At 50.1% G+C, this 24,555-nt stretch overlaps 2 protein-coding genes across 3 annotated transcripts in view; one reads left to right on the plus strand and one right to left on the minus strand.

Moving 5' to 3' along the window:
- SDHA (succinate dehydrogenase complex flavoprotein subunit A) overlaps positions 1 to 14,984 on the minus strand; it is a 201,451-nt gene extending 186,467 nt beyond the window's left edge. Inside the window, exon 1 of the mRNA XM_086950178.1 lies at positions 14,824 to 14,984. Within this exon, the coding sequence (XP_086806304.1) occupies positions 14,824 to 14,886 (63 nt within the window). The 5' untranslated portion in view covers positions 14,887 to 14,984. The remainder of the gene's footprint in view (positions 1 to 14,823) is intronic.
- Positions 14,985 to 15,207: 223 nt separating this feature from the next.
- CCDC127 (coiled-coil domain containing 127) overlaps positions 15,208 to 24,555 on the plus strand; it is a 65,181-nt gene continuing 55,833 nt past the window's right edge. Inside the window, exon 1 of one of the 2 annotated variants that reach the window (XM_086950183.1) lies at positions 15,208 to 15,312. In XM_086950183.1, the coding sequence (XP_086806309.1) occupies positions 15,294 to 15,312 (19 nt within the window). In that variant the 5' untranslated portion in view covers positions 15,208 to 15,293. Of the gene's footprint in view, positions 15,428 to 24,555 lie in introns of both variants that reach the window. The other variant, XM_086950184.1, reaches the window with a different exon arrangement.

Below are 24,555 nucleotides of genomic sequence, written 5' to 3' on the forward strand. Positions count from 1 at the left end.
CCACCTTGATCGCGGTCCTCGTGGTTAGAAGGACGATCTTCGGCTCTTACCAGCGGGGCTCCAGCGGACTTTTCCTGTCGAAGTTGCGAATCAACACAGCATCGCCGGGACGGACATCATGTGGCTTTACATCAGTGTTGTCGGGAAAAGCTGCGGCAACCTGTGAACGACATGATTGGAGTGCAGACATCAAGGAGGCAAGGTAATCTGTCAGCATATTACAATCAACATCGGTAATTTTCTTAGGCATGGGCGTCCCCCACATATTCGGTGGTCTGCCAAAGACCACTTCATACGGGGATAGCCCTGATCTCGAATGGGGGACCATTCTCATGTAAAACAGTGCAACGGGCAGGGCGACTATCCAGTCGACCCATTTCTCTTTACAGATCTTTGCAAGGCGGGTTTTTAATGTCTGGTTATGCCTTTCTACAAGGCCAGCGGCCTCGGGATGTCGGACGCAATGGAATCTCCACTGATATCCTAGCAGAAGGGAAACCTGTTTCATGAGCTCGGATGAGAATGGCTGTCCGTTATCCGAGTACACGATACGAGGCAAGCCGTACCGTGGGAAGAATTCTCGAACCAGCTGCCTGGCAGTGGTCGGGGCAGTGTAATCTGGGACTGGATATGCTTCGGTCCAACGGGAAAGTGCACAAACAACTACGAGGACATACTTAAATCCTCGACAACGATCCATCTGGATATAATCCATCTGGAGGACTTCAAAAGGGTGATCGGGAGGATGAAATCCACCTTGCTCTACAGGGACGCTTTTACCTGGATTGAACTGACAACAGATCATGCAAGTACGCACTTTCTGTTTTGCTGCTGCTCGTAAGTGTTTGTTGTACCAGAGATTCTGTAAGCTGTCTAACATAGCTTTTTCTCCTAGATGTGCTGGACTATGTGTTGTATTTATTATGACTTGAACCATAGAGTCAGGGAGAAACCATGTAGATTTTCCCTTCGTCATCCATCCTTGATCTGTCTGAATCCCTCCTAGTTCAGTCCATTTCTTGATTTCATCTGGAGTGGCATGTGTCTGAATATCGATTACATCTAGTGTGGGATCCCTAACTGACATACACTGTGTCGGTACTATTGTCTTTGTCACATCAGTTGTCTGGGTGTGAGTCAATGCTGTATGTTTTGCTGTTTGGTCTGCCAGGTCATTACCCTGGGAAACAGAATCTGTAACTTTAGTATGTGCTTTACACTTCATGATGGATATGCCTGAAGGCAGATGTATTGCGTCTAACAGGGCTTGAATGAGGGAACCGTGTTGGATCTTGGCACCGTGAGAGGTCAAAAAACCTCGTTCTTGCCATAACACTCCGAAGTCGTGTACGACTCCGAAAGCATAACGGGAATCTGTGTATATGTTAACATTTCTGTTCTTGGCTAGTATGCAGGCTCGGGTCAGAGCGATGAGCTCCGCCGCTTGAGCAGACAGTGTGTCAATACGATGTGTTTCTTCGACTTCAGTTTCGGTGGTCACTGCATACGCGGCCACTAATTCTCCTGTACTTGTTCTCATGCATGAACCGTCCACGTAAAGTGTCAGGTCTGGATTTGTCAATGGAACATCTGTTAAGTCTCGTCGGGGCTTTGTTACTGCATTAATGATCTCTATACAATCATGTGGGGCTGGATCTGTCATAATGGAGGGTAATAATGTTGCGGGGTTTAGAATGCTACAGCGTCTGATTTCTATGTGTGGCTGGAATAGCGTCAATTCATAACCTGTCAGTCGTGCTATAGTTGAGTGTTGAGTCTGGGTTCGATTTAGAAGGACCTCTACAGAATGTGGAACTTGTACTGTCAATGGGTGTCCTAATACAATTGAATCGCTCTGTCTGATAGCTAAGGCTGTTGCGGCAACTGACTTTAAGCACGCAGGGAGTGCCTGGGCTACTGAATCCAATGTACTTGAAAAATAAGCGCAAGGCTTATGTGAACCTGCTTGGTCTTGAGTGAGGACAGACAATGCTGTACCATCACGTTCTGTAACAAAAAGTGTAAACGGTTTGCTGTAACATGGTGTCGCTAGAACTGGTGCTTGACATAAAGCTTTCTTTAATTCCTCAAAAGCCTGTGTATGTTCCTGAGTCCAAGGGAGGGCAGTCGAAGTCGCTGCCTCCTGTGTTGTCAACTGAATGAGTGGTTTAGCTAGAAATGCATACTGAGGAATCCATTGTCTGCAGTACGAGGTGAGGCCTATGAAGGCCCGCACTTCCTTTTGTGTCTGGGGTTGTGGCATATTTACAATTAACTGGATGCGATCAGGAGTGAGCTGTCTCCCCACTTTGGACAGCAAGTGACCCAAGTACACAACTTGCTGAACACAGAATTGTAGCTTCGAAGGAGACACCTTGTGTCCCTTGTCGGCCAGAAAATGTAAAACCGTCAGTGATGCTTGCTCACATTCGGGCTCACTTCGTGCGGTGATCAGCAGATCATCGACGTATTGCAGTAAAGCAGTGTTAACTGGCATTTGGATACAATCAAGTTGTCTTTTCAGTGCTTGGCTATAGATGCTGGGGCTTTCTGTGAATCCTTGAGGTGCGCGTGAAAATTTGAAACTTCGTCCATTTAAACTGAATCCGAAGAGATATTGGCTCTCTGGATCAATGGGCACACTGAAGAAGGCGTTCTTGAGGTCAATTACAGTAAAGAACGTTGCTTCTGAATCAATGGCAGTCAATAAGGATGAGATATCGGGAACCACAGGGTACTGTGGAACAATGCATTTATTCAGTTCTCGTAAATCAATCACCAGCCGATATACTGGTGGTGCATTGGGGTCAGTACGTTTAAGAATCGGAATGATAGGGGAATTACATATATTTGAGTCGGTCTCTACGACCACTCCTTGGGCAATGAGCTCTTCAATGATTTCCAGTAAAGCCACTACAGCATCGGGTGGTAACTTGTATTGTCTGATTCGGGGTAGAACAACACCTGGCTTTAGTGTAACACGATATGGTGTAATGTGCATGCAGCCTACATCAGTTGGGCCTTGTGCCCACAGGTGTTCTGGTACATTTTTCAATCTGACATCAAACTCTCGTAATACATAGTGACCCTTGAAGTCTCGCAGGAAAAGTCTAACTCCTTCCGGAGAGCAGCATATCACGGCTCCTAGAGCCTTCAGTGTTTTGATACCTAACAAGTTTTCTGGACATGATTTCGTGAGTAACAAGTCTGTAACACGTGATAATGGACCTACTGCTAAGGGGACAGGTTTCGATACTTCATTTACAATAGGTTGTCCTGAGAAACCAAGGGAAACATTCTGTGAGCCTGAGAGGGGTGCCCCTGGGACTTCATCATGGCTGATCGTTGTGCGGCTTGCCCCTGTGTCAATTAAAAACTTTCTGTCTTTTCCCAATACTTGACTGTGTACATAAGGACCCTCTTGATCTACAGGAATCTCAATAAGAGGCAAGCCAACCTCCCTCTCTAGGCTGTTTCATGTATATCGCTGATAATCGGGGTAATCTGATTGGGCATACTGGCACATCTGCCGTGAAACTTGCTGTGTCGCGGCAATGGCCTGTGGCTGTGATTCCGCTGCGGCCTGTCCTGTATGTGATGAAGCATGCATCGGTTGTGAATTCTGCGAAGTTTGTTGTTGGCCCTGGTCTTGTCTAGGCGGATGCGGTCTTTCTTTAGTTTTACCTGTTGCTATATTGTGTTTCAGGACTGGACATTCATGTACGTAGTGACCTGGCTGCTTGCAATAGTTGCATGTCCCTTTAACGGGAGCTGCTGAATTATTTGTCTGTGTCCCACCCTTTTTCTGACCGTCAGCCGGAGCTGTCTGGGCAACTAGTATTTTCATTTTTGTGTCTTTCATACGTCTTTGTTCATGTTCCTGTTCTTCTCTGATTCTGTTCTGATGATACTGTAACATTTGCAACATCTGGGATGGCGTATTTGCTTGCCATGTGCTTTCGACTTTATATACTCTATTCTTAACTTGCGTTAGAGAATTCTCTACTAATTTACTTACAAAAAGGTGTGGGTATGACTCGCTACTTGGTTTCAGGCCACTATTTATAATGAAACATTTCTCGAATCTTGAATAGTAGTCGCTAGTATCTTCATCGTGTTTCTGTTTACAGGCTGAGATTGCATCCCAGTCTTCCTTTTTAGTTGTCAATAATCTTGGCAAGACCTGTACTATCAAACCTGGTAATGCTTTAGCTTTTTCCCCAAGGCCTAGCCCTGGGGTACGAATCCTTTCCTCGTCTTCTATTTCAGTCCATATAATCTTTTTCTCTCCCACCTCCCATTCTCTTTCCTTGAGCTTCTCGTAGATGCCGGTAGGCAACAGAACCTTTAACAATTTCATAATATCAGTATAGGTGTAATCTCCCATTAGTAACATATCCTTAAGTTCTCTGTGAAAGCCTGCAGGGTCTTTATCATGACAGGGTACTAGTTTCTTCATCTCCAATAATTCTAACTTGGTCAGAGGTGTGTATACATACACACGTTTCAGGGTATTATCGGGACCCATAACTGGGTGTACTTCTCGTAATGGGTTCTGCCTTTCAATGCCATGAAGACGCTCCATATGATACATTTTTCTTTCTGGGGGCGGAGCGGGAACATATTGTGGGCCTAAGAAAGTGTTATATCTGTGCCGTTGTTCTAGAATTATTTGAACTAACTTAGTACTTAGGCCTCTCCATCTATCCATAAGTAGTGCTTCTAATGTATCAGGTAAGGGACCTGGGTCTGAATGTTGATTTCTGTATAACGTGAGGAGGTGCTGAATCATGTATATACCTGCTAATTTCTGCTCGTCTGGGGAAAGGTTCAGAAATGTATGTGCTACTGTGTCATCATTGTATATATTAGGATTGTCAGCCCATAGTACTGCTGACCGGGCTAGTTCTTGTTCATCCATAGAATTGAGTACGTGGTACCCCATTCGTTCTCGAAGCATTTTATCAGTGTCTTGAAACAGATATTCAGGAGAATTCGGTTTTGATATGCCAGAGAGAAAAACTCTCTTGCTTTCTGGGCGAATGCCTTTCCTAAGGTAAGTTCCCTTACCTACATACGCTACATACGCTATCATATCTGTAGTCGCTTCTTGTTCTTCAGGTCCTTCCTCCTCCTGGGAGGAGCCATTTTCTTTTTCCTTTTCGTGTATTTCTATTACTGTTTTTCTTATTTTCTTGTACATGCTAGCTATGCAATTCTGTTTATCATGCTTTCCTTCGGCTATATTTTGACCCCACTTGTTTAGGGCTTCCATTTCACCCTGGTCTGTCTCTGGCCTGTCTCGGTCTCTTATTAAGCAATTTATGAAAAAACGTAGTATATATGCTTGAGTGTCAACTTTCTGGTGTGCCAGGGCCTCCTTAATACTTTCAGGGTTTTCCCCAGTCTGGACAAAATGATATATTCTATCTAGATGATCAGGCATATCTGGGAATAACACTAGGTAATCTGTAGCTTGCCGCAAACGTAGTGATGCTATCAACATTCTGTCGTCTTTACCGGGTACTGGGTCATATCTGCAAACTGGGAGCTGTTCTTTGAGTATGTCGAGACGGGGTGATTGGAGCATAGGGTGCTTCTGCATGTCCCTAAGGTGTAATCTGTGTGTTGCTGGCGGGGTCTGGTAACCCCCTGTTGCACCTCCTGGGGCGGAGGCTTGGGCATTATCCCTCTGTGGAGTCTGTATATGTACTTGAACTGGTCTCTTAGTAGGATCAAGCAACGATGGATTTGGTATCTTAACCTGGGGTGGGGGAAGTGGTGGGGGTGGAGGAACAGGCTGTCGAACGGGGGAACTCTGTTGCGGTAATGGTGGAATATGGTCTGGAGGCGGGTTGCCACCTCCATCACCGTCAGTAGGCGGTACACGGGCAGGTGGGTTGGTGTAAGCGGGCGCTACATCATCTAGATATGAAGCCAGGAATATGTCTTTAGTAGTCCTGTGGTTTACTTTAGTTGGAACCAATGGTGGCGGCAGATTTTTCGGTATTTCTGAATTGGCTTCAGGCGAACCCTCGGCCACTAAGTACATGCCATTTACAAGATTGTTTCGTGCACGGTCTACTTGTTCGGCTTTTACTCGGATCCCTTCATTAACTAATTTGTTTTCTCGGACTCTATCCGGCGCTTCTCTAAGTCTATCTTCTCTTCGGAGTTCTTTTTCGGCTCGTTTATGTGATTCTTTACGCCATAACTCTATGGCATCTTTCTGTGATTGTCTGGCTTTCTTTCTCCATAGTGTTTCTTCTATTTTCAGGATGCACTCGGCATCCCATGTTCCTGTAGCGGGCCATCTGTGTTTTTCTTCTAGGTGCTTAGTATAATCGGCCCATAAATCTAGATATAGTATGGCGTCTATGCCATGCTTGTGGTACATGTAACTTCCAGGCGTGTCCCTAGGTGGGATAGGAATTTCTTCCTCTAGCATCCCTTTCCTAGTTCCTATCTGCTTTAACTTATTGAAAAACGGCATCTTGTCTACTTAATACTGGATACTCAATCCTTCCTACCTACTGAACTCTGAACACAATTAGTTACACAAAAACACAATAATGCACATTAAACAATCACTCATACCGCGACATTAATCACATAAGAGAACATTTTGAACATATATCTCTACCCTCGGAACCAGATGTACTGCTAAACAGCACAGATACACTGTCGAAGACAGTGCAAGAACTTGAATAACGGATATACTGCTAAGCAGTACAGATACACTGTCTAAAACAGTGCAGACCGCGTTTGTGTACCCAAACCCGTCTTTACCGGATACATAATAATGCACCCGTCTAGATACGTCCCAGCAATGGTACTCACCGGGAAGCACGGAAACAGAAGGCCTCGGAAAACTCGACTGGACTGGACCGGACTCGACTCGACACATGGATACTTCGGAAAACTGGTGGGCCTCTTGACACCTCGGACCTTGCTTCTTTCGGCTAGGCTCTGGTCGGGATCCTCCGCACTCCTCACCGCCTCGTCTGGGTGCTGATCGCAGTCTCCGTCACCTCCGTGGGCCAGAGGGAGATACAGGAAATCCTGCGGGTACGCGTAGTTCCGTCTTGACTGATGGCAGGGGGCAAAGCTTGCAACGCACCAACCGGCGCGTGAGGTGGGGGAGGGGTCCCTGTTCGGGCGCCAGAATAATGTGGTAAATATTTGATTTACCGTCTTAATTTCTATGCAGGTAAGTACTTAATCAATAATAACTCAATCGGAAAGAAAGAGACAGAGTCCGTGGTGTTAGAGTTCTTAGGGGTTTTATTCCTTAAAAAGGAATGGTACCAGACCGGATATCGTATTCCTGCCACCACAGGGGTGCAGGAAGGGATAGAGCCATATTTTATTGACAATACATAGCTTATATACTTAAATCATATTATAGAAACCAATACAGTAGGCGTAACAGCTGAGAGAGACAAGATAAGACACACACGTGGTAGTGATACGTAATTAGAAGGCGTGAACTAGGCGTGAACATAGAGGTGTGTGCTAGAAACGTCACATGTAAGTGTCATAAGTGGGTGGCAACAAAAGCAGAATCTTGCAATGTCAGCAGAAATCTGAGGCCTGGATGCGCGCGCAGCGACATGACGTGTGCATGACGTATGACTGGAGGGTGCAGGGGACTTGACATTTACACCAGCGGAAAGAGACAGAAGTCTGGCATGTCAGATCAACTTGTACCACTATCATATCTGATATCTGATGTTTAGGAACCATATTATCTGGACGGAAAAGGTCTCTGGGGCAGAAGCTATTCTATACTGACTGTGAGTGCGTGTATAAGCGTCTAAGTGTCTGCATGAGATGCGAGGGGGGCATGGGCCTTCCATGGTAACAGAGGCTATGAATTACTTGCACGGAGACAGTGAGGCCGGGCCCTTTGCTCTGCAGCTGGGGGAATGTTTACTTAAACTAGTAGGCAGGAATGCATTTTCGAGGAGCGGAACAGATAATGCGAAGGTTGAATACAGTCTTGGCAGGCAGCAGGCTGTGCTAAGCGCCGAGGGCCGCGCAGGGAGTAAGGCAGAGGTCACGGGTACAGAGGCAGCCCAGGCTGAGGCGTTCAGAGTCAAAAGACAGAAAAAGGCTCGATGGCAGAATTCGGGGCCTGCTTCGCCAGAGCTGAAAAACGTGTAAAGTATACCATAAAAAGACGTTGGCATAGCATACTTAGGAACTGAATATTCAACCCGTTCATGGCGGATCTGAAAGAGGACATGTTAACGTTGGACGCAAATGTATTTGCGTCTTTATAGCTGGCACAGGAGGGAAGTTACATGCACTTTAAACTCGTACATGGAGACGGTGGGGTACACGTTAGGGAACATTTCTTGACCATAAAATTTATATTTCCTCATTGTGCTACTGTCCAACACCGCCCATCACACCAGATGAATTTGTCGCTATCTGATCTAAGAGGCTAAGCCCCGTAACCACCCACCAGTTGTGAGGAGCCCAATATCCTGGCAAAGTACTACTTTATACATTACAGTTCGTCTGGGTCAACATCACGTGTCCGTCTCCACCAGTGACCATTCGATTCTCGGAGAGACCCCCATTTGGGGCTGGCCGACCTTGATCGCCAGGAGCGCTGACTCTGGGCGTCCACTTCTGATCTCCCTTGCAGATCCCGGCGAGGCGACCTGATTGTCTCTCCAGGTTTCGCCATCTTTCAGCTCCTGCGCCTTCGATGACTCCCTCTCAAGCCAGTCATGCACTTCCGATGGCGCAGTAAAAAACAGGGATTATTCCCCCGCGATGACCTTTAGTTTGACCGGAAAGAAAATCATGCATTTGAGCCCCTTCTACGGGAGTGTTGCCTTCACACCCGCAAAGGATTGCCTTTCCCGTTGGACTTGAAGTGTAAAATCCGGGAAGAATCTGATCGTGGCGTTTTCGTATTGCATTGATGAATTCCTCCTCGGCGGCCATGTCCCCCATGCTCCCCCTCGTTCACCCGGCGGGAGGGCTAATCTCCAGCCACTCCCCCTCCTCCGGGGCGTCAAAGAAATGCGCTTTTCCCTGGGATATGACCTTGAGTGTGGCAGGATAGAGTAACATGTACTGCAGATGTAGATCCCGAAGTTTTTGCTTAACGACTAGGAGGGGTTTCTTGTCTGTACCTGGTGGGCATAGTCTGGGTAGATAGAAACTCTGGCATTTTCAAAGGTGAGGGTTCGTCGTTTTCCTAGCGCTTTCAGAATGCAGTCTCTATCCCAATAATTCAGGATCTTAGCAATTAGTGCTCTCGGTGGAGCCCCTGGCCTCGGCGGCGGACCAGCGTCCTGTGGGCCCGCTCTATCACAAAGTCTCCAGACAGACCTGCGGGGCAGAGCATCGTGCATATCCATTTCTCCAGGAATCGCTCCGCATTGCCCATCTACAAGCGTTCCGGAATGCCAAGGACCCTCGTGTTACTTCGTCGTGCACTCCCTTCCGCATCCTCCGCCCTGCGCTCCAGTGCCCCCGTCGTGGCGGTAAGCTGCAAAACTGTCTTCTTCAGGGAAGCCACCTCCCCCTGCAGCTGGATGATATCCCCTTCTGCCGTAGAGACCTTATCCGCTACTTTCCTCATATACGCCCGCAACAAGTTTACGTCAATGGAGACTGTCTCCATTTGCAACTCCAGGGCAGAACAGGACCCCTGTATCGCCTGCAGGAGCTCTGCTCGGGTGAGCTAGTCAGCCGCATCACTCTCCCCATCCAGCCCCGTCTGACGCGTTATCCGCTGCGAGGGGAGGCGCTGTGTGGTGTATTGAGTAATAGTGTTAGGCTGAGGCGCGGGGCAGCCTGTCCTTACCCATCGCAGTAGCGGGAGGAGACCACTCCGGGATACGCAAACATCAGAGGCGTCTCAAGGCAGCCTCACCCAATGTGCGCGCCTCGCTGGAAAGCCCGGGGAAATGTCACAGGAGCCCCACCGCAGAAGAGCCTGGGGCTGACCCTCCGAGCGAGCGCAGGCCGCCTCTCTGGACCTGAGCAGCCGTGGCCCGCCCGGAGTCATGATCCCGAGCGCCTGCACCCTTCACTCACCACAGCGTCTTGAGAAGAGTCCCAGGGGTATGAAAGGGAAGGACCCTCCGCTCCGGGCTGTAGAGTCCATACTGCCGGCCACCAGATGCCCTGTGGGGGCCAGAGGCGATGCAGGGGCTCAACCCCCCTCAGAGAGCCCCCAAGGACAGTGGGTGCCTCACCAGGACAGCAGAAGGTCCAGTTCCATTGTCCAGGCATGGAGAGCCTCCACGCGTGCTCAGAGCCCCGCTGGCAGTCACCTAGGAGCAATCAGGGGCCAAGACGTCCGCCCCCGCCGGATATGAGCTAGCTCCGAGCTCCCAACGGCCCGTCACGCCTACCTCCGTTCAGCCGCTTGTTGCCGGGTGTAATATGAGGGTGCAGCCACTCGCGGGGGTCTCCGATGACAGTGGGTGTCTCCCCCCACTGCCAAACACCCAGCAAAGCTCACGGTATACACCAGCTCCGAGCACTCACGGCAAGGCAGGCCGCATCCCCGGCCTCGCGTAGGTCTGGTCCACCAGTCGCGGGGGCCCAGTGCCGCAACAGATGTCTACAAGCCTCCGGTTCACCACTGTCTAGGGCACTCCCCCTGCCTGCGGGGACCAGGGCACACCTCCGGTGTCCGATCCGGGCACCACCTTAGGCAGGCTAAGTTCCAATGCTGACCCCTGGGGTCCTCGCCGCTCTCCGCGTCGTCCGCCGCAAGCCTGCGGGGGCCGGATACGCTGTAGGATTGAGATTCTTCACGTGAGGCCCCCGATGATAGGGGGCGCCTCCCTCGCTGCAACACCGCACCCAGAGCAGGCTAAGGCAATCACCAGTATCGTGCTCTACCTACGCCGACCCAGGCCGTAGACCCGGCCCACCAGTCTCACGGACCGAATGCCGCGACAATCGTTTTCAGGTCGCCGGCCAGGAGCACCGCTGGTTAGGATGTACCCCTCATCTGCAAGGACCCATACACCCCCGTAAAACTAGTCGGAGCAACCTAAAAAGGACAATTTACAAGATTTTCAGTGCTGGCCTGCCGGGAGCCGAAGGAGCTCACGTCCTGTCAGCCATGCTGCTTGGCCACGCACCATTTTATTAATTGTTTTTAAATGTCTCTGTATTATCAGATATATATTGACTATTAGTAAAACTTTTATCGATACACAATATAAAATGTTTTTGTGAATATCGACAATGCTGCTTATAACATAGCTGCTGCTGCTTGCTTTGTTTCTTAACAAGCTGTATATGCTGGGTTTGCCTTTTTATAAACATGATGTTAGCGCACATTTAGATCATCTGATTAAGTCTAGTGCTCACTTTTGTATTTTGCATGCCCTTTACTAGGGTAGCTTTTTTGTGTTGAATTACCAATACAACAAGCATTATATTGATATTGTATGCCCCAAGCGATCATAAGCCTGAGTTAAAGGATGGTTCCTATACACACTTTTCTCTGACTGCGTCTTATCTCGGTTACAGATTGTTACTTTGATACATGATCTTATATGTTTTTACAAGTTTTTTCATTATTATTGGATTTTGGAAATAATACATTATACTATCTAAAGGTATGTTTGAAACATAACATGTGTTAAATCTATTAAAGGTGATTTGCCCACACAAATCAGCAGCTGAACTTTCCCATAGATTGCAAAATGGGCAATTTACACGTATACAAGTTTGATGTATGTATGTTATAAATACATCATGTGATGAAGCAACAATGTCGCCAATGAATCAGTGTTCATGCAATCAGCATGGTACAAATGGTGTTGTCCAATAAGTATTCAGAATGTGCACATACATAGATACAAGTACAATAAATGCAACGTTGGTTCTTTATTCTTCATGCCAAACCTTTTGAATACATGTTAAACAGTCTTATAATTATACTTATTAGATGTTCAGAACACTCATTTGAATAATTGAACATTATCTTGTTTGGCCAGCTCAACAACATTGCAATGTGATTTGAAGCATCAAATAATGTTTGTTATATATTTATATGTACATTTGCATTGATTTTTAAATTATGTCTATATAGGTTTCCCTCAAGCTCTGAAGAAGTCTCTCTAAACGCATTGTCTAAAAGGCTCAATGACATGTGTGAATATTGGATTTTAATGACTGCACTTATTCATCAATAAAGAAAATATTTTTGATTACAAAGAGAAATCTGGACCTGGTAATTCCTTCAAGTCATCATAGACAATTGATATCATTTGAACTCTAAACAATACTTTAATTTGATGTGTGCTGATTCCACTTTTTTCCACATAAGAAATAGCTTAGAATATTACAAGGCAATGAAATAAAACAAATACCATTAATAATACTGTAAACTATGAGTATTACCCAGTAACTTCAAGCACCTCATATCTCATTTTCAATGCATGACTTACACCAGTAGTTAGTAAACATAACAAGATGATTAACGGAATGCTGAACAGTGCAAACACTCACCCCCAGTAAAGAAATCTGGGTTAAATCCAGGGCTTTAAGTGGGCCGGGTCTCACCGGAGCTGAGCACCAACAGTTTTTAAAGAGTGCCTCGAAAAGGGTCTCTATCGGGCTCTGTTTTGCGCCTTGGCACAGGCGGTCCATTTTTTTATGGACTGCAGTGACAGCAGGCACCTTGATGTGCGCAGCTCACACTGCTCACTTCTTACTAGTGGAGAAGTTACGGCATGAGGTCATGCCAGGTGAGCTTTGTAGGGGAAGGGAAATCCTTTAAAGAGAGTAATTTGCTCTGTAGATTTCCCTTCTCTTTTTGAAACTCAGGAACAGCAACACTGTCGTGGTGTCACCAGTGCTTTACGTGGAAGCTTTTTAGGTCTTGCTGAGTCAGCGTGCATGCGCTGAACGGAGAGACTTTAGTAGGTGAGTTTTCAAAGTGCTGCTGGCTGGCGACAAGCTTGCGGCGCAAACCGCCAGCCTTCAGCGCCTACAAGCGTTCGGGATTCTCCCAGTGGGTGCATCTCTGTCAGGCAATATCACGCCCACCTTAAATTTCTCTTCCATCGCTGCCTCAACATGCTTTCTCTTTCCACAAACTCGATGTTTGTGTTCCTTTATTTTGAGATGCTTTTAGTATTACTGTTTTGTGACTTAAGGAACATTAAGGAAATGTTACAGTGAAACTGGACAAAGTTCACAGTGTTTATTTCTGATCGCAGTGGTTGCTTCATGTCCATTGCACCATTCAGGGAGTCCTTTTGTTGGCGCTTTCATGAGGACATGATGAGGAAGCTGGAAACTTTTGGCACATTCTCTTTAAAAGCACAGCATGTTGGAGACTGGTTAGTTGATTAGACCTATGTTGCGCTTTAGATCTCATAGCGCTATGGTGGGTGCAGCAGTTATAACTCATGAAATAAGGGGTGCAACTCACTAGGAGGGGGCAGGTTTGAGTGCACATTGGTTGCAATCAAACTCTTAAGATGATGGGCTGTGTGTATTCATTATCAGCACTCAGTCTTCGCTAAGTGATCTTGTTTTGTTGTTGTGTCAATGCTTTGCTGCGCCCGTTTGACTTACAATGTGCTATCTCCAAACTCGATGTTGGTGTTCCTTTATTTGAGATGCTTTTAGTATTACTGTCACACACACAACCACACACACAACCACACTGTCCACCCACTGCCTATCAGCCTCCTCTCAGCCAGGTAGCGTGATTGCGATCAGTTTCACACGATTAGTTTCACTTTCGCCGTGAAAGTGTTCGCGTTTCTAGTTTTATTCAGCATTTATATCAGTGGTACAGACAAAGGTAACCAGGTTTCTTATTCTTCCTTCAAGCAATAACCAGAATACTAAACTACATTTGTGCCCCACTTAGTTTTAAACAGCAAACAGTTATTCTAATCGGTTTGTTTCACAGAGGTTGTGTCTTAGAAGAAGGGCAGAGGCACTCGCATGGCACTATACGGTAGTGTGTTCAAAAGAGTTGTTTAAAAAAAAGTTTTATGAAAAATTGACTTTTAAAAATTCTGATTCCACCAGAATCAGAGTCCTCCCCAACACCCTGTTTTTTTTTACAGTCAGCTGTGAAAAAGAGATCAATATTGCCCCCATTTTAATTATTATGTATCAAATCGTTTCAATACCTCAGGGTTACAAACGCTATATAAATGCAAACCTTTTTCACCCCTCCTCAACCCTTCTCAATCCAAATAACTGACTAACCTATCCACCACTCAAACTACTTCATATTTCACTGTACTCATTTTCAACACTAATCCTCTATGTGTTCCGAAGTAGCCTGCTACTCGCCAGAAAAGCGCTTCAACATACCATCAGGGGTAACAGGCGCTATATGAATTCAAACCTTTCCTTCCCTTCCCTTCTATTCCTCCGCTATCCTTCAAACTCTAAATAACTGACTAATAAACACCACTAATCCTTTATGGGTTTCAGGAGTAGCGTGCTACTCACTAAAAAAAAGCGCTTCACCACCCCATCAGGGGTAAGAAGTGCTGTATAAATACAAACCTTTTATTCCTCCTCTATCCTTCTGCTAGCCTTCCGAATCCAAATAGCTGACTAACCTAGCCACCATTTACAATGTACTTGCATGTTTCACTATACTAATTCAACGCTAATCCTCTATGGGTCCCGGAGAAGCGTGCTACTCGCCGAAAAGCGCTTCGATGCCTCGTCAGGGGTAGTAAGCGCTACACAAATGCAATTACAATACAATACATGGAGAGAAGGGCGCCTCCCACGTGCATGCTGCACCCCGGCAGCTCCCGCTGCCCCTCCCCCAGTCAGCCCCAGGGTACTCACCGGCCCCCGGGGGCGGCTCAGCCGCTGCCGCAGGGCTCGGGACGCGGAGCTCAGGGCGGCCATGGTCCAAGGTCGGGGGACTCTGTCAGTGCAGCACCTAACTTATGAAACGACCTCGAACCGCGCATGCGCACGTCATTGCGCCGGCGCATGCGTAGACGGAGGTAAACACATCATGACCAGACGGATATGTTCCTAAGATGGCGCCGCTCGTGACAAGACCAAGAAGCGCATGCGTACGTCACTGGGTCGGAAGAGAAACGCATGCGCAGACTGAGGTAAACAAAGCAAAGAACACAAGGGTATGTCCCTAAGATGGCGCCGCGCGTGACAACCCACGAATACGCATGCGCACCCGGCGTCCTACATATGCGGGGCGGTACATTGACAGAGAACGCGTGGAACGACGCACATGCGCAGTTCTTCATTTTCCGAGGTCAGCCCGACACCGCACCATAGAGAGGGGACAGATGCCAGAGCGTATTCTAGGTACGGGGTAAGGAGGAGGGTGGGAGGCCAGCGCGCCGCCCGCTGCAGCGGTGGAGACCTGCACTTCCGGAGCGGGACTGAGCACAGCGCCTGGGCGGCCTCTAGGCACCGAGAGGTAAGGGGCGCCAGAGGCAGGGCCGCCGAGCCGGGGGTGCCTGAGGCAGTGTTGTTCACGCTGGCAGACCCCGCGTCCCATAACCACGGAGCCTGCCCTCTCTCCCCCTCCCTCCGCGGGGAGAGCCGTGCCCCCGCCTCCCCTGGCCCAAACACCCGGAGTCGCGGTCCCTCCCGCGGCAGAGTCTGTGCTCAGAGCGTAGCCACAGTCCCCGAAGCAGCCGCTGCTGTGGTATTGTCTGCTGGATCTCAGCAGCTGGGCAGGGGGCGCCCCCCCCCCCCCGAGGTTATCACCGTGTGATCCTCGCTCCACATACCCCGGAGCTCTTACATGAAAGAGCTGGAGGGCTTCATCTGGAACATACATGGAGCCCCAGCAAGAATCGAGACGTGCATGGAGTGAACTCCAGAAAAGAATGCAGACCCCCCAACCCATGCGACCTGTCCCTGAACTCCAAGACAGAATGCAGACCCTGCGACCCATGCAACCTGTCCCTGAACTCCAAGACAGAATGCAGACCCTGCGACCCATGCAACCTGTCCCTGAACTCCAAGACAGAATGCAGACCACGCGACCCCTGTAACCTGACCCTAAACTCCAAAACAGAATGCAGACGCCTGCAACCTGTCCCTGAACTCGAAGACAGAATGCAGACCCTGCGACCCATGCAACCTGTCCCTGAACTCCAAGACAGAATGCAGACCATGCGACCCCTGTAACCTGACCCTAAACTCCAAAACAGAATGCAGACCCCCTGCAACCTGACCCTGAACTCCAAGACAGAATGCAGACCACGCGACCCCTGTAACCTGACCCTAAACTCCAAAACAGAATGCAGACGCCTGCAACCTGTCCCTGAACTCCAAGACAGAATGCAGACCCTGCGACCCATGCAACCTGTCCCTGAACTCCAAGACAGAATGCAGACCATGCGACCCCTGTAACCTGACCCTAAACTCCAAAACAGAATGCAGACCCCCTGCAACCTGACCCTGAACTCCAAGACAGAATGCAGACCACGCGACCCCTGTAACCTGACCCTAAACTCCAAAACAGAATGCAGACGCCTGCAACCTGTCCCTGAACTCCAAGACAGAATGCAGACCCTGCGACCCATGCAACCTGTCCCTGAACTCCAAGACAGAATGCAGACCATGCGACCCCTGTAACCTGACCCTAAACTCCAAAACAGAATGCAGACCCCCTGCAACCTGACCCTGAACTCCAAGACAGAATGCAGACCCTGCGACCCATGCAACCTGTCCCTGAACTCCAAGACAGAATGCAGACCATGCGACCCCTGTAACCTGACCCTAAACTCCAAAACAGAATGCAGACCCCCTGCAACCTGACCCTGAACTCCAAGACAGAATGCAGACCACGCGACCCCTGTAACCTGACCCTAAACTCCAAAACAGAATGCAGACGCCTGCAACCTGTCCCTGAACTCCAAGACAGAATGCAGACCCTGCGACCCATGCAACCTGTCCCTGAACTCCAAGACAGAATGCAGACCATGCGACCCCTGTAACCTGACCCTAAACTCCAAAACAGAATGCAGACCCCCTGCAACCTGACCCTGAACTCCAAGACAGAATGCAGACCCCCTGCAACCTGACCCTGAACTCCAAGACAGAATGCAGACCCTGCGACCCATGCAACCTGTCCCTGAACTCCAAGACAGAATGCAGACCACGCGACCCCTGTAACCTGACCCTAAACTCCAAAACAGAATGCAGACGCCTGCAACCTGTCCCTGAACTCGAAGACAGAATGCAGACCCTGCGACCCATGCAACCTGTCCCTGAACTCCAAGACAGAATGCAGACCATGCGACCCCTGTAACCTGACCCTAAACTCCAAAACAGAATGCAGACCCCCTGCAACCTGACCCTGAACTCCAAGACAGAATGCAGACCACGCGACCCCTGTAACCTGACCCTAAACTCCAAAACAGAATGCAGACGCCTGCAACCTGTCCCTGAACTCCAAGACAGAATGCAGACCCTGCGACCCATGCAACCTGTCCCTGAACTCCAAAACAGAATGCAGACCCCCTGCAACCTGACCCTGAACTCCAAGACAGAATGCAGACCCTGCGACCCATGCAACCTGTCCCTGAACTCCAAGACAGAATGCAGACCATGCGACCCCTGTAACCTGACCCTAAACTCCAAAACAGAATGCAGACCCCCTGCAACCTGACCCTGAACTCCAAGACAGAATGCAGACCACGCGACCCCTGTAACCTGACCCTAAACTCCAAAACAGAATGCAGACGCCTGCAACCTGTCCCTGAACTCCAAGACAGAATGCAGACCCTGCGACCCATGCAACCTGTCCCTGAACTCCAAAACAGAATGCAGACCCCCTGCAACCTGACCCTGAACTCCAAGACAGAATGCAGACCCCCTGCAACCTGACCCTGAACTCCAAGACAGAATGCAGACCCCCTGCAACCTGACCCTGAACTCCAAGACAGAATGCAGACCCCCTGCAACCTGACCCTGAACTCCAAGAGAGAATGCAGACCCTGCGACCCATGCAACCTGTCCCTGAACTCCAAGACAGAATGCAGACCCCTGCAACCTGACCCTAAACTCCAATACAGAATGCAGACCCCTGCAACCTGTCCCTGAGCTCCAAGACAGAATGCAGACCCCTGCAACCTGTCCCTGAACTCCAAGACAGAATGCAGACCTCGTGACCCCTGTAACCTGACCCTAAACTCCAAGACAGAATGCAGACCCCTGCAACCTGTCCCTGAGCTCCAAGACAGAATGCAGACCCCTGCAACCTGTCCCTGAACTCCAAGACAGAATGCAGACCTCGTGACCCCTGTAACCTGACCCTAAACTCCAAGACAGAATGCAGACCCCCAGCAACCTGACCCTGAACTCAAAGACAGGATGCAGACCCTGCGACCCATGCAACCTGTCCCTGAACTCCAAGACAGAATGCAGACCCCTGCAACCTGTCCCTGAACTCCAAGACAGAATGCAGACCCCTGCAACCTGTCCCTGAACTTCAAGACAGAATGCAGACCCTGCAACCCATGCAACCTGTCCCTGAACTCCAAGACAGAATGCAGACCACGCGACCCCTGTAACCTGACCCTAAACTCCAAGACAGAATGCAGACCCTGCGACCCATGCAACCTGTCCCTTAACACCAAGACAGAATGCAAACCCTGTGACCCATGCAACCTGTCCCTGAACTCCAAAAGAGAATAGATACCCAGCGACCCGTGCAACCTGTCCCTGATCTCCAAAACAGAATGCAGACCCCCAGCAACCTGACCCTGAACTCCAAGAGAGAATGCAGACCCTGCGACCCATGCAACCTGTCCCTGAACTCCAAGACAGAATGCAGACCCCTGCAACCTGACCCTAAACTCCAATACAGAATGCAGACCCCTGCAACCTGTCCCTGAGCTCCAAGACAGAATGCAGACCCCCAGCAACCTGACCCTGAACTCCAAGACAGAATGCAGACCTCGCGACCCCTGTAACCTGACCCTAAACTCCAAGACAGAATGCAGACCCCCAGCAACCTGACCCTGAACTCCAAGAGAGAATGCAGACCCTGCGACCCATGCAACCTGTCCCTGAACTCCAAGAGAGAATGCAGACCCTGCGACCCCTGCAACCTGTCCCTGAACTCCAAGACCCAATGCAGACCCCTGCAACCTGACCCTGGTCTCCAAAAGAGAATGCAGACCCTGCGACCCGTGCAACCTGTCCCTGAACTCCAAGACAGAATGCAAACCCTGCAACCTGTCCCTGAACTCCAAGACAATGCAAACCTTGCGACCTGTCCCTGAACTCCAAGACATACTGCAGACCCCGCGACCCATGCAACCTGACCCTGAACTTCAAAAGAGAATACAGACCCAGTGACCCGTGCAACCTGCCCCTGAACTCCAAAAGAGAATACAGACCCAGTGACCCGTGCAACCTGCCCCTGAACTCCAAAAGAGAATACAGACCCAGCGACCCATGCAACCTGTCACTGAACTCCAAGACAGAATGCAAACCCTGCAACCTGTCACTGAACTCAAAGACAGAATGCAGACCACGCGACCCCTGTAACCTGACCCTAAACTCCAAAACAGAATGCAGACGCCTGCAACCTGTCCCTGAACTCGAAGACAGAATGCAGACCCTGCGACCCATGCAACCTGTCCCTGAACTCCAAGACAGAATGCAGACCATGCGACCCCTGTAACCTGACCCTAAACTCCAAAACAGAATGCAGACCCCCTGCAACCTGTCCCTGAACTCGAAGACAGAATGCAGACCCTGCGACCCATGCAACCTGTCCCTGAACTCCAAGACAGAATGCAGACCACGCGACCCCTGTAACCTGACCCTAAACTCCAAAACAGAATGCAGACGCCTGCAACCTGTCCCTGAACTCCAAGACAGAATGCAGACCCTGCGACCCATGCAACCTGTCCCTGAACTCCAAGACAGAATGCAGACCATGCGACCCCTGTAACCTGACCCTAAACTCCAAAACAGAATGCAGACCCCCTGCAACCTGACCCTGAACTCCAAGACAGAATGCAGACCACGCGACCCCTGTAACCTGACCCTAAACTCCAAAACAGAATGCAGACGCCTGCAACCTGTCCCTGAACTCCAAGACAGAATGCAGACCCTGCGACCCATGCAACCTGTCCCTGAACTCCAAGACAGAATGCAGACCATGCGACCCCTGTAACCTGACCCTAAACTCCAAAACAGAATGCAGACCCCCTGCAACCTGACCCTGAACTCCAAGACAGAATGCAGACCCTGCGACCCATGCAACCTGTCCCTGAACTCCAAGACAGAATGCAGACCATGCGACCCCTGTAACCTGACCCTAAACTCCAAAACAGAATGCAGACCCCCTGCAACCTGACCCTGAACTCCAAGACAGAATGCAGACCACGCGACCCCTGTAACCTGACCCTAAACTCCAAAACAGAATGCAGACGCCTGCAACCTGTCCCTGAACTCCAAGACAGAATGCAGACCCTGCGACCCATGCAACCTGTCCCTGAACTCCAAGACAGAATGCAGACCATGCGACCCCTGTAACCTGACCCTAAACTCCAAAACAGAATGCAGACCCCCTGCAACCTGACCCTGAACTCCAAGACAGAATGCAGACCCCCTGCAACCTGACCCTGAACTCCAAGACAGAATGCAGACCCCCTGCAACCTGACCCTGAACTCCAAGAGAGAATGCAGACCCTGCGACCCATGCAACCTGTCCCTGAACTCCAAGACAGAATGCAGACCCCTGCAACCTGACCCTAAACTCCAAGACAGAATGCAGACCCCCTGCAACCTGACCCTGAACTCCAAGACAGAATGCAGACCCCCTGCAACCTGACCCTGAACTCCAAGACAGAATGCAGACCCCCTGCAACCTGACCCTGAACTCCAAGAGAGAATGCAGACCCTGCGACCCATGCAACCTGTCCCTGAACTCCAAGACAGAATGCAGACCCCTGCAACCTGACCCTAAACTCCAATACAGAATGCAGACCCCTGCAACCTGTCCCTGAGCTCCAAGACAGAATGCAGACCCCTGCAACCTGTCCCTGAACTCCAAGACAGAATGCAGACCTCGTGACCCCTGTAACCTGACCCTAAACTCCAAGACAGAATGCAGACCCCCAGCAACCTGACCCTGAACTCAAAGACAGGATGCAGACCCTGCGACCCATGCAACCTGTCCCTGAACTCCAAGACAGAATGCAGACCCCTGCAACCTGTCCCTGAACTCCAAGACAGAATGCAGACCCCTGCAACCTGTCCCTGAACTTCAAGACAGAATGCAGACCCTGCAACCCATGCAACCTGTCCCTGAACTCCAAGACAGAATGCAGACCACGCGACCCCTGTAACCTGACCCTAAACTCCAAGACAGAATGCAGACCCTGCGACCCATGCAACCTGTCCCTTAACACCAAGACAGAATGCAAACCCTGTGACCCATGCAACCTGTCCCTGAACTCCAAAAGAGAATAGATACCCAGCGACCCGTGCAACCTGTCCCTGATCTCCAAAACAGAATGCAGACCCCCAGCAACCTGACCCTGAACTCCAAGAGAGAATGCAGACCCTGCGACCCATGCAACCTGTCCCTGAACTCCAAGACAGAATGCAGACCCCTGCAACCTGACCCTAAACTCCAATACAGAATGCAGACCCCTGCAACCTGTCCCTGAGCTCCAAGACAGAATGCAGACCCCTGCAACCTGTCCCTGAACTCCAAGACAGAATGCAGACCTCGCGACCCCTGTAACCTGACCCTAAACTCCAAGACAGAATGCAGACCCCCAGCAACCTGACCCTGAACTCCAAGAGAGAATGCAGACCCTGCGACCCATGCAACCTGTCCCTGAACTCCAAGAGAGAATGCAGACCCTGCGACCCCTGCAACCTGTCCCTGAACTCCAAGACCCAATGCAGACCCCTGCAACCTGACCCTGGTCTCCAAAAGAGAATGCAGACCCTGCGACCCGTGCAACCTGTCCCTGAACTCCAAGACAGAATGCAAACCCTGCAACCTGTCCCTGAACTCCAAGACAATGCAAACCTTGCGACCTGTCCCTGAACTCCAAGACATACTGCAGACCCCGCGACCCATGCAACCTGACCCTGAACTCCAAGACAGACTGCAGACCCTGCGACCTGTCCCTGAACTTCAAAAGAGAATACAGACCCAGTGACCCGTGCAACCTGCCCCTGAACTCCAAAAGAGAATACAGACCCAGCGACCCATGCAACCTGTCACTGAACTCCAAGACAGAATGCAAACCCTGCAACCTGTCACTGAACTCAAAGACAGAATGCAGACCACGCGACCCCTGTAACCTGACCCTAAACTCCAAAACAGAATGCAGACCCCCTGCAACCTGACCCTGAACTCAAAGACAGAATGCAGACCCTGCGACCCATGCAACCTGTCCCTGAACTCCAAGACAGAATGCAGACCCCTGCAACCTGACCCTAAACTCCAAGACAGAATGCAGACCCCTGCAACCTGTCCCTGAACTCCAAGACAGAATGCAGACCCCTGCAACCTGTCCCTGAACTCCAAGACAGAATGCAGACCCTGCAACCCATGCAACCTGTCCCTGAACTCCAAGACAGAATGCAGACCACGCGACCCCTGTAACCTGACCCTAAACTCCAAGACAGAATGCAGACCCTGCGACCCATGCAACCTGTCCCTGAACACCAAGACAGAATGCAAACCCTGTGACCCATGCAACCTGTCCCTGAACTCCAAAAGAGAATACATACCCAGCGACCCGTGCAACCTGTCCCTGATCTCCAAAAGAGAATGCAGACCCTGCGACTCATGGAACCTGTGCCCGAACTCAAGAATGCAAACCCTGCGACTTGTCCCTGAACTCCAAGACAGAATTCAAACCCTGCGACTTGTCCCTGAACTCCAAGACAGAATTCAAACCCTGCGACTTGTCCCTGAACTCCAAGACAGAATGCAAACCCTGCGACCTGTCCCTGAACTCCAAGACAGGCTGCAGCCCCCCCGACCCGTGCAACCTGCCCCTTAACTCCAAAAGAGAATACAGACCCAGCAACCCGTGCAACCTGTCCCTGATCTCCAAAAGAGAATACAGACCCAGCAACCCGTGCAACCTGTCTCTGAACTCCAAAACAGAATGCAGACCCCGCAACCTGACCCTGAACTTTAAGACAGAATGCAAACCCTGCGACCTGTCCCTAAACTCCAAGACAGAATGCAGACCCCGCGACCCATGCAACCTGACCCTGAACTCCAAGACAGAATGCAAACCCTGCGACTTGTCCCTGAACTCCAAGACAGAATGGAAACCCTGCAACTTGTCCCTGAACTCCAGGACAGAATGCAAACCATGCGACCTGTCCCTAAACTCCAAGACAGAATGCAAACCCTGCGACTTGTCCCTGAACTCCAAGACAGAATGCAAACCCTGCTACCTGTCCCTAAACTCCAAGACACAATGCAAACCCTGCCACCTGTCCCTAAACTCCAAGACACAATGCAAACCCTGCCACCTGTCCCTAAACTCCAAGACAGAATGCAAACCCTGCCACCTGTCCCTAAACTCCAAGACAGAATGCAAACCCTGCCACCTGTCCCTAAACTCCAAGACAGAATGCAAACCCTGCCACCTGTCCCTAAACTCCAAGACAGAATGCAAACCCTGCCACCTGTCCCTAAACTCCAAGACAGAATGCAAACCCTGCCACCTGTCCCTAAACTCCAAGACAGAATGCAAACCCTGCCACCTGTCCCTAAACTCCAAGACAGAATGCAAACCCTGCCACCTGTCCCTAAACTCGAAGACATAATGCAGACCCCGCGACCCGTGCAACCTGCCCCTGAACTCCAAAACAGGCTGCAGACTGCACGACCTGTGCAACCTGCCCCTGAACTCCAAAACAGGCTGCAGACTGCACGACCCGTGCAACCTGCCCCTGAACTCCAAAACAGGCTGCAGACTGCACGACCCGTGCAACCTGCCCCTGACCTCCAAAACAGGCTGCAGACTGCACGACCCGTGCAACCTGCCCCTGAACTCCAAAACAGGCTGCAGACTGCACGACCCGTGCAACCTGCCCCTGAACTCCAAAACAGGCTGCAGACCGCACGACCCGTGCAACCTGTCCCTGATCTCCAAAAGAGAATACAGACCCAGCGACCCGTGCACCCTGCCCATGAACTCCAAAGCAGACTGCAGACCCCACGACCCGTGCAACCTGCTCCTGAACTCCAAAAGAGAATACAGACCCAGCGACCCGTGCAACCTGTCCCTGATCTCCAAAAGAGAATGCAGACCCCGCGACCCGCGCAACCGGTCATTGAACTCCAATACAGAATGCAGACCCTGTGACCCATGGAACCTGTCCCTGAAGTCTAAGACGGAATGGAGACCTGCGACCCATGCAACCTATCCCTGAACTCCAAGACAGTATGCAAACCCTGCGACCTGTCCCTAAACTCCAAGACAGATTGCAAACCCTGCGACCTGTCCCTAAACTCCAAGACAGATTGCAAACCCTGCGACCTGTCCCTAAACTCCAAGACAGAATGCAAACCCTGCGACCTGTCCCTAA

The sequence above is a fragment of the Lissotriton vulgaris genome, unplaced genomic scaffold (assembly GCF_964263255.1).
Source record: "Lissotriton vulgaris unplaced genomic scaffold, aLisVul1.2 SCAFFOLD_220, whole genome shotgun sequence".
NCBI lineage: Eukaryota > Metazoa > Chordata > Amphibia > Caudata > Salamandridae > Lissotriton > Lissotriton vulgaris.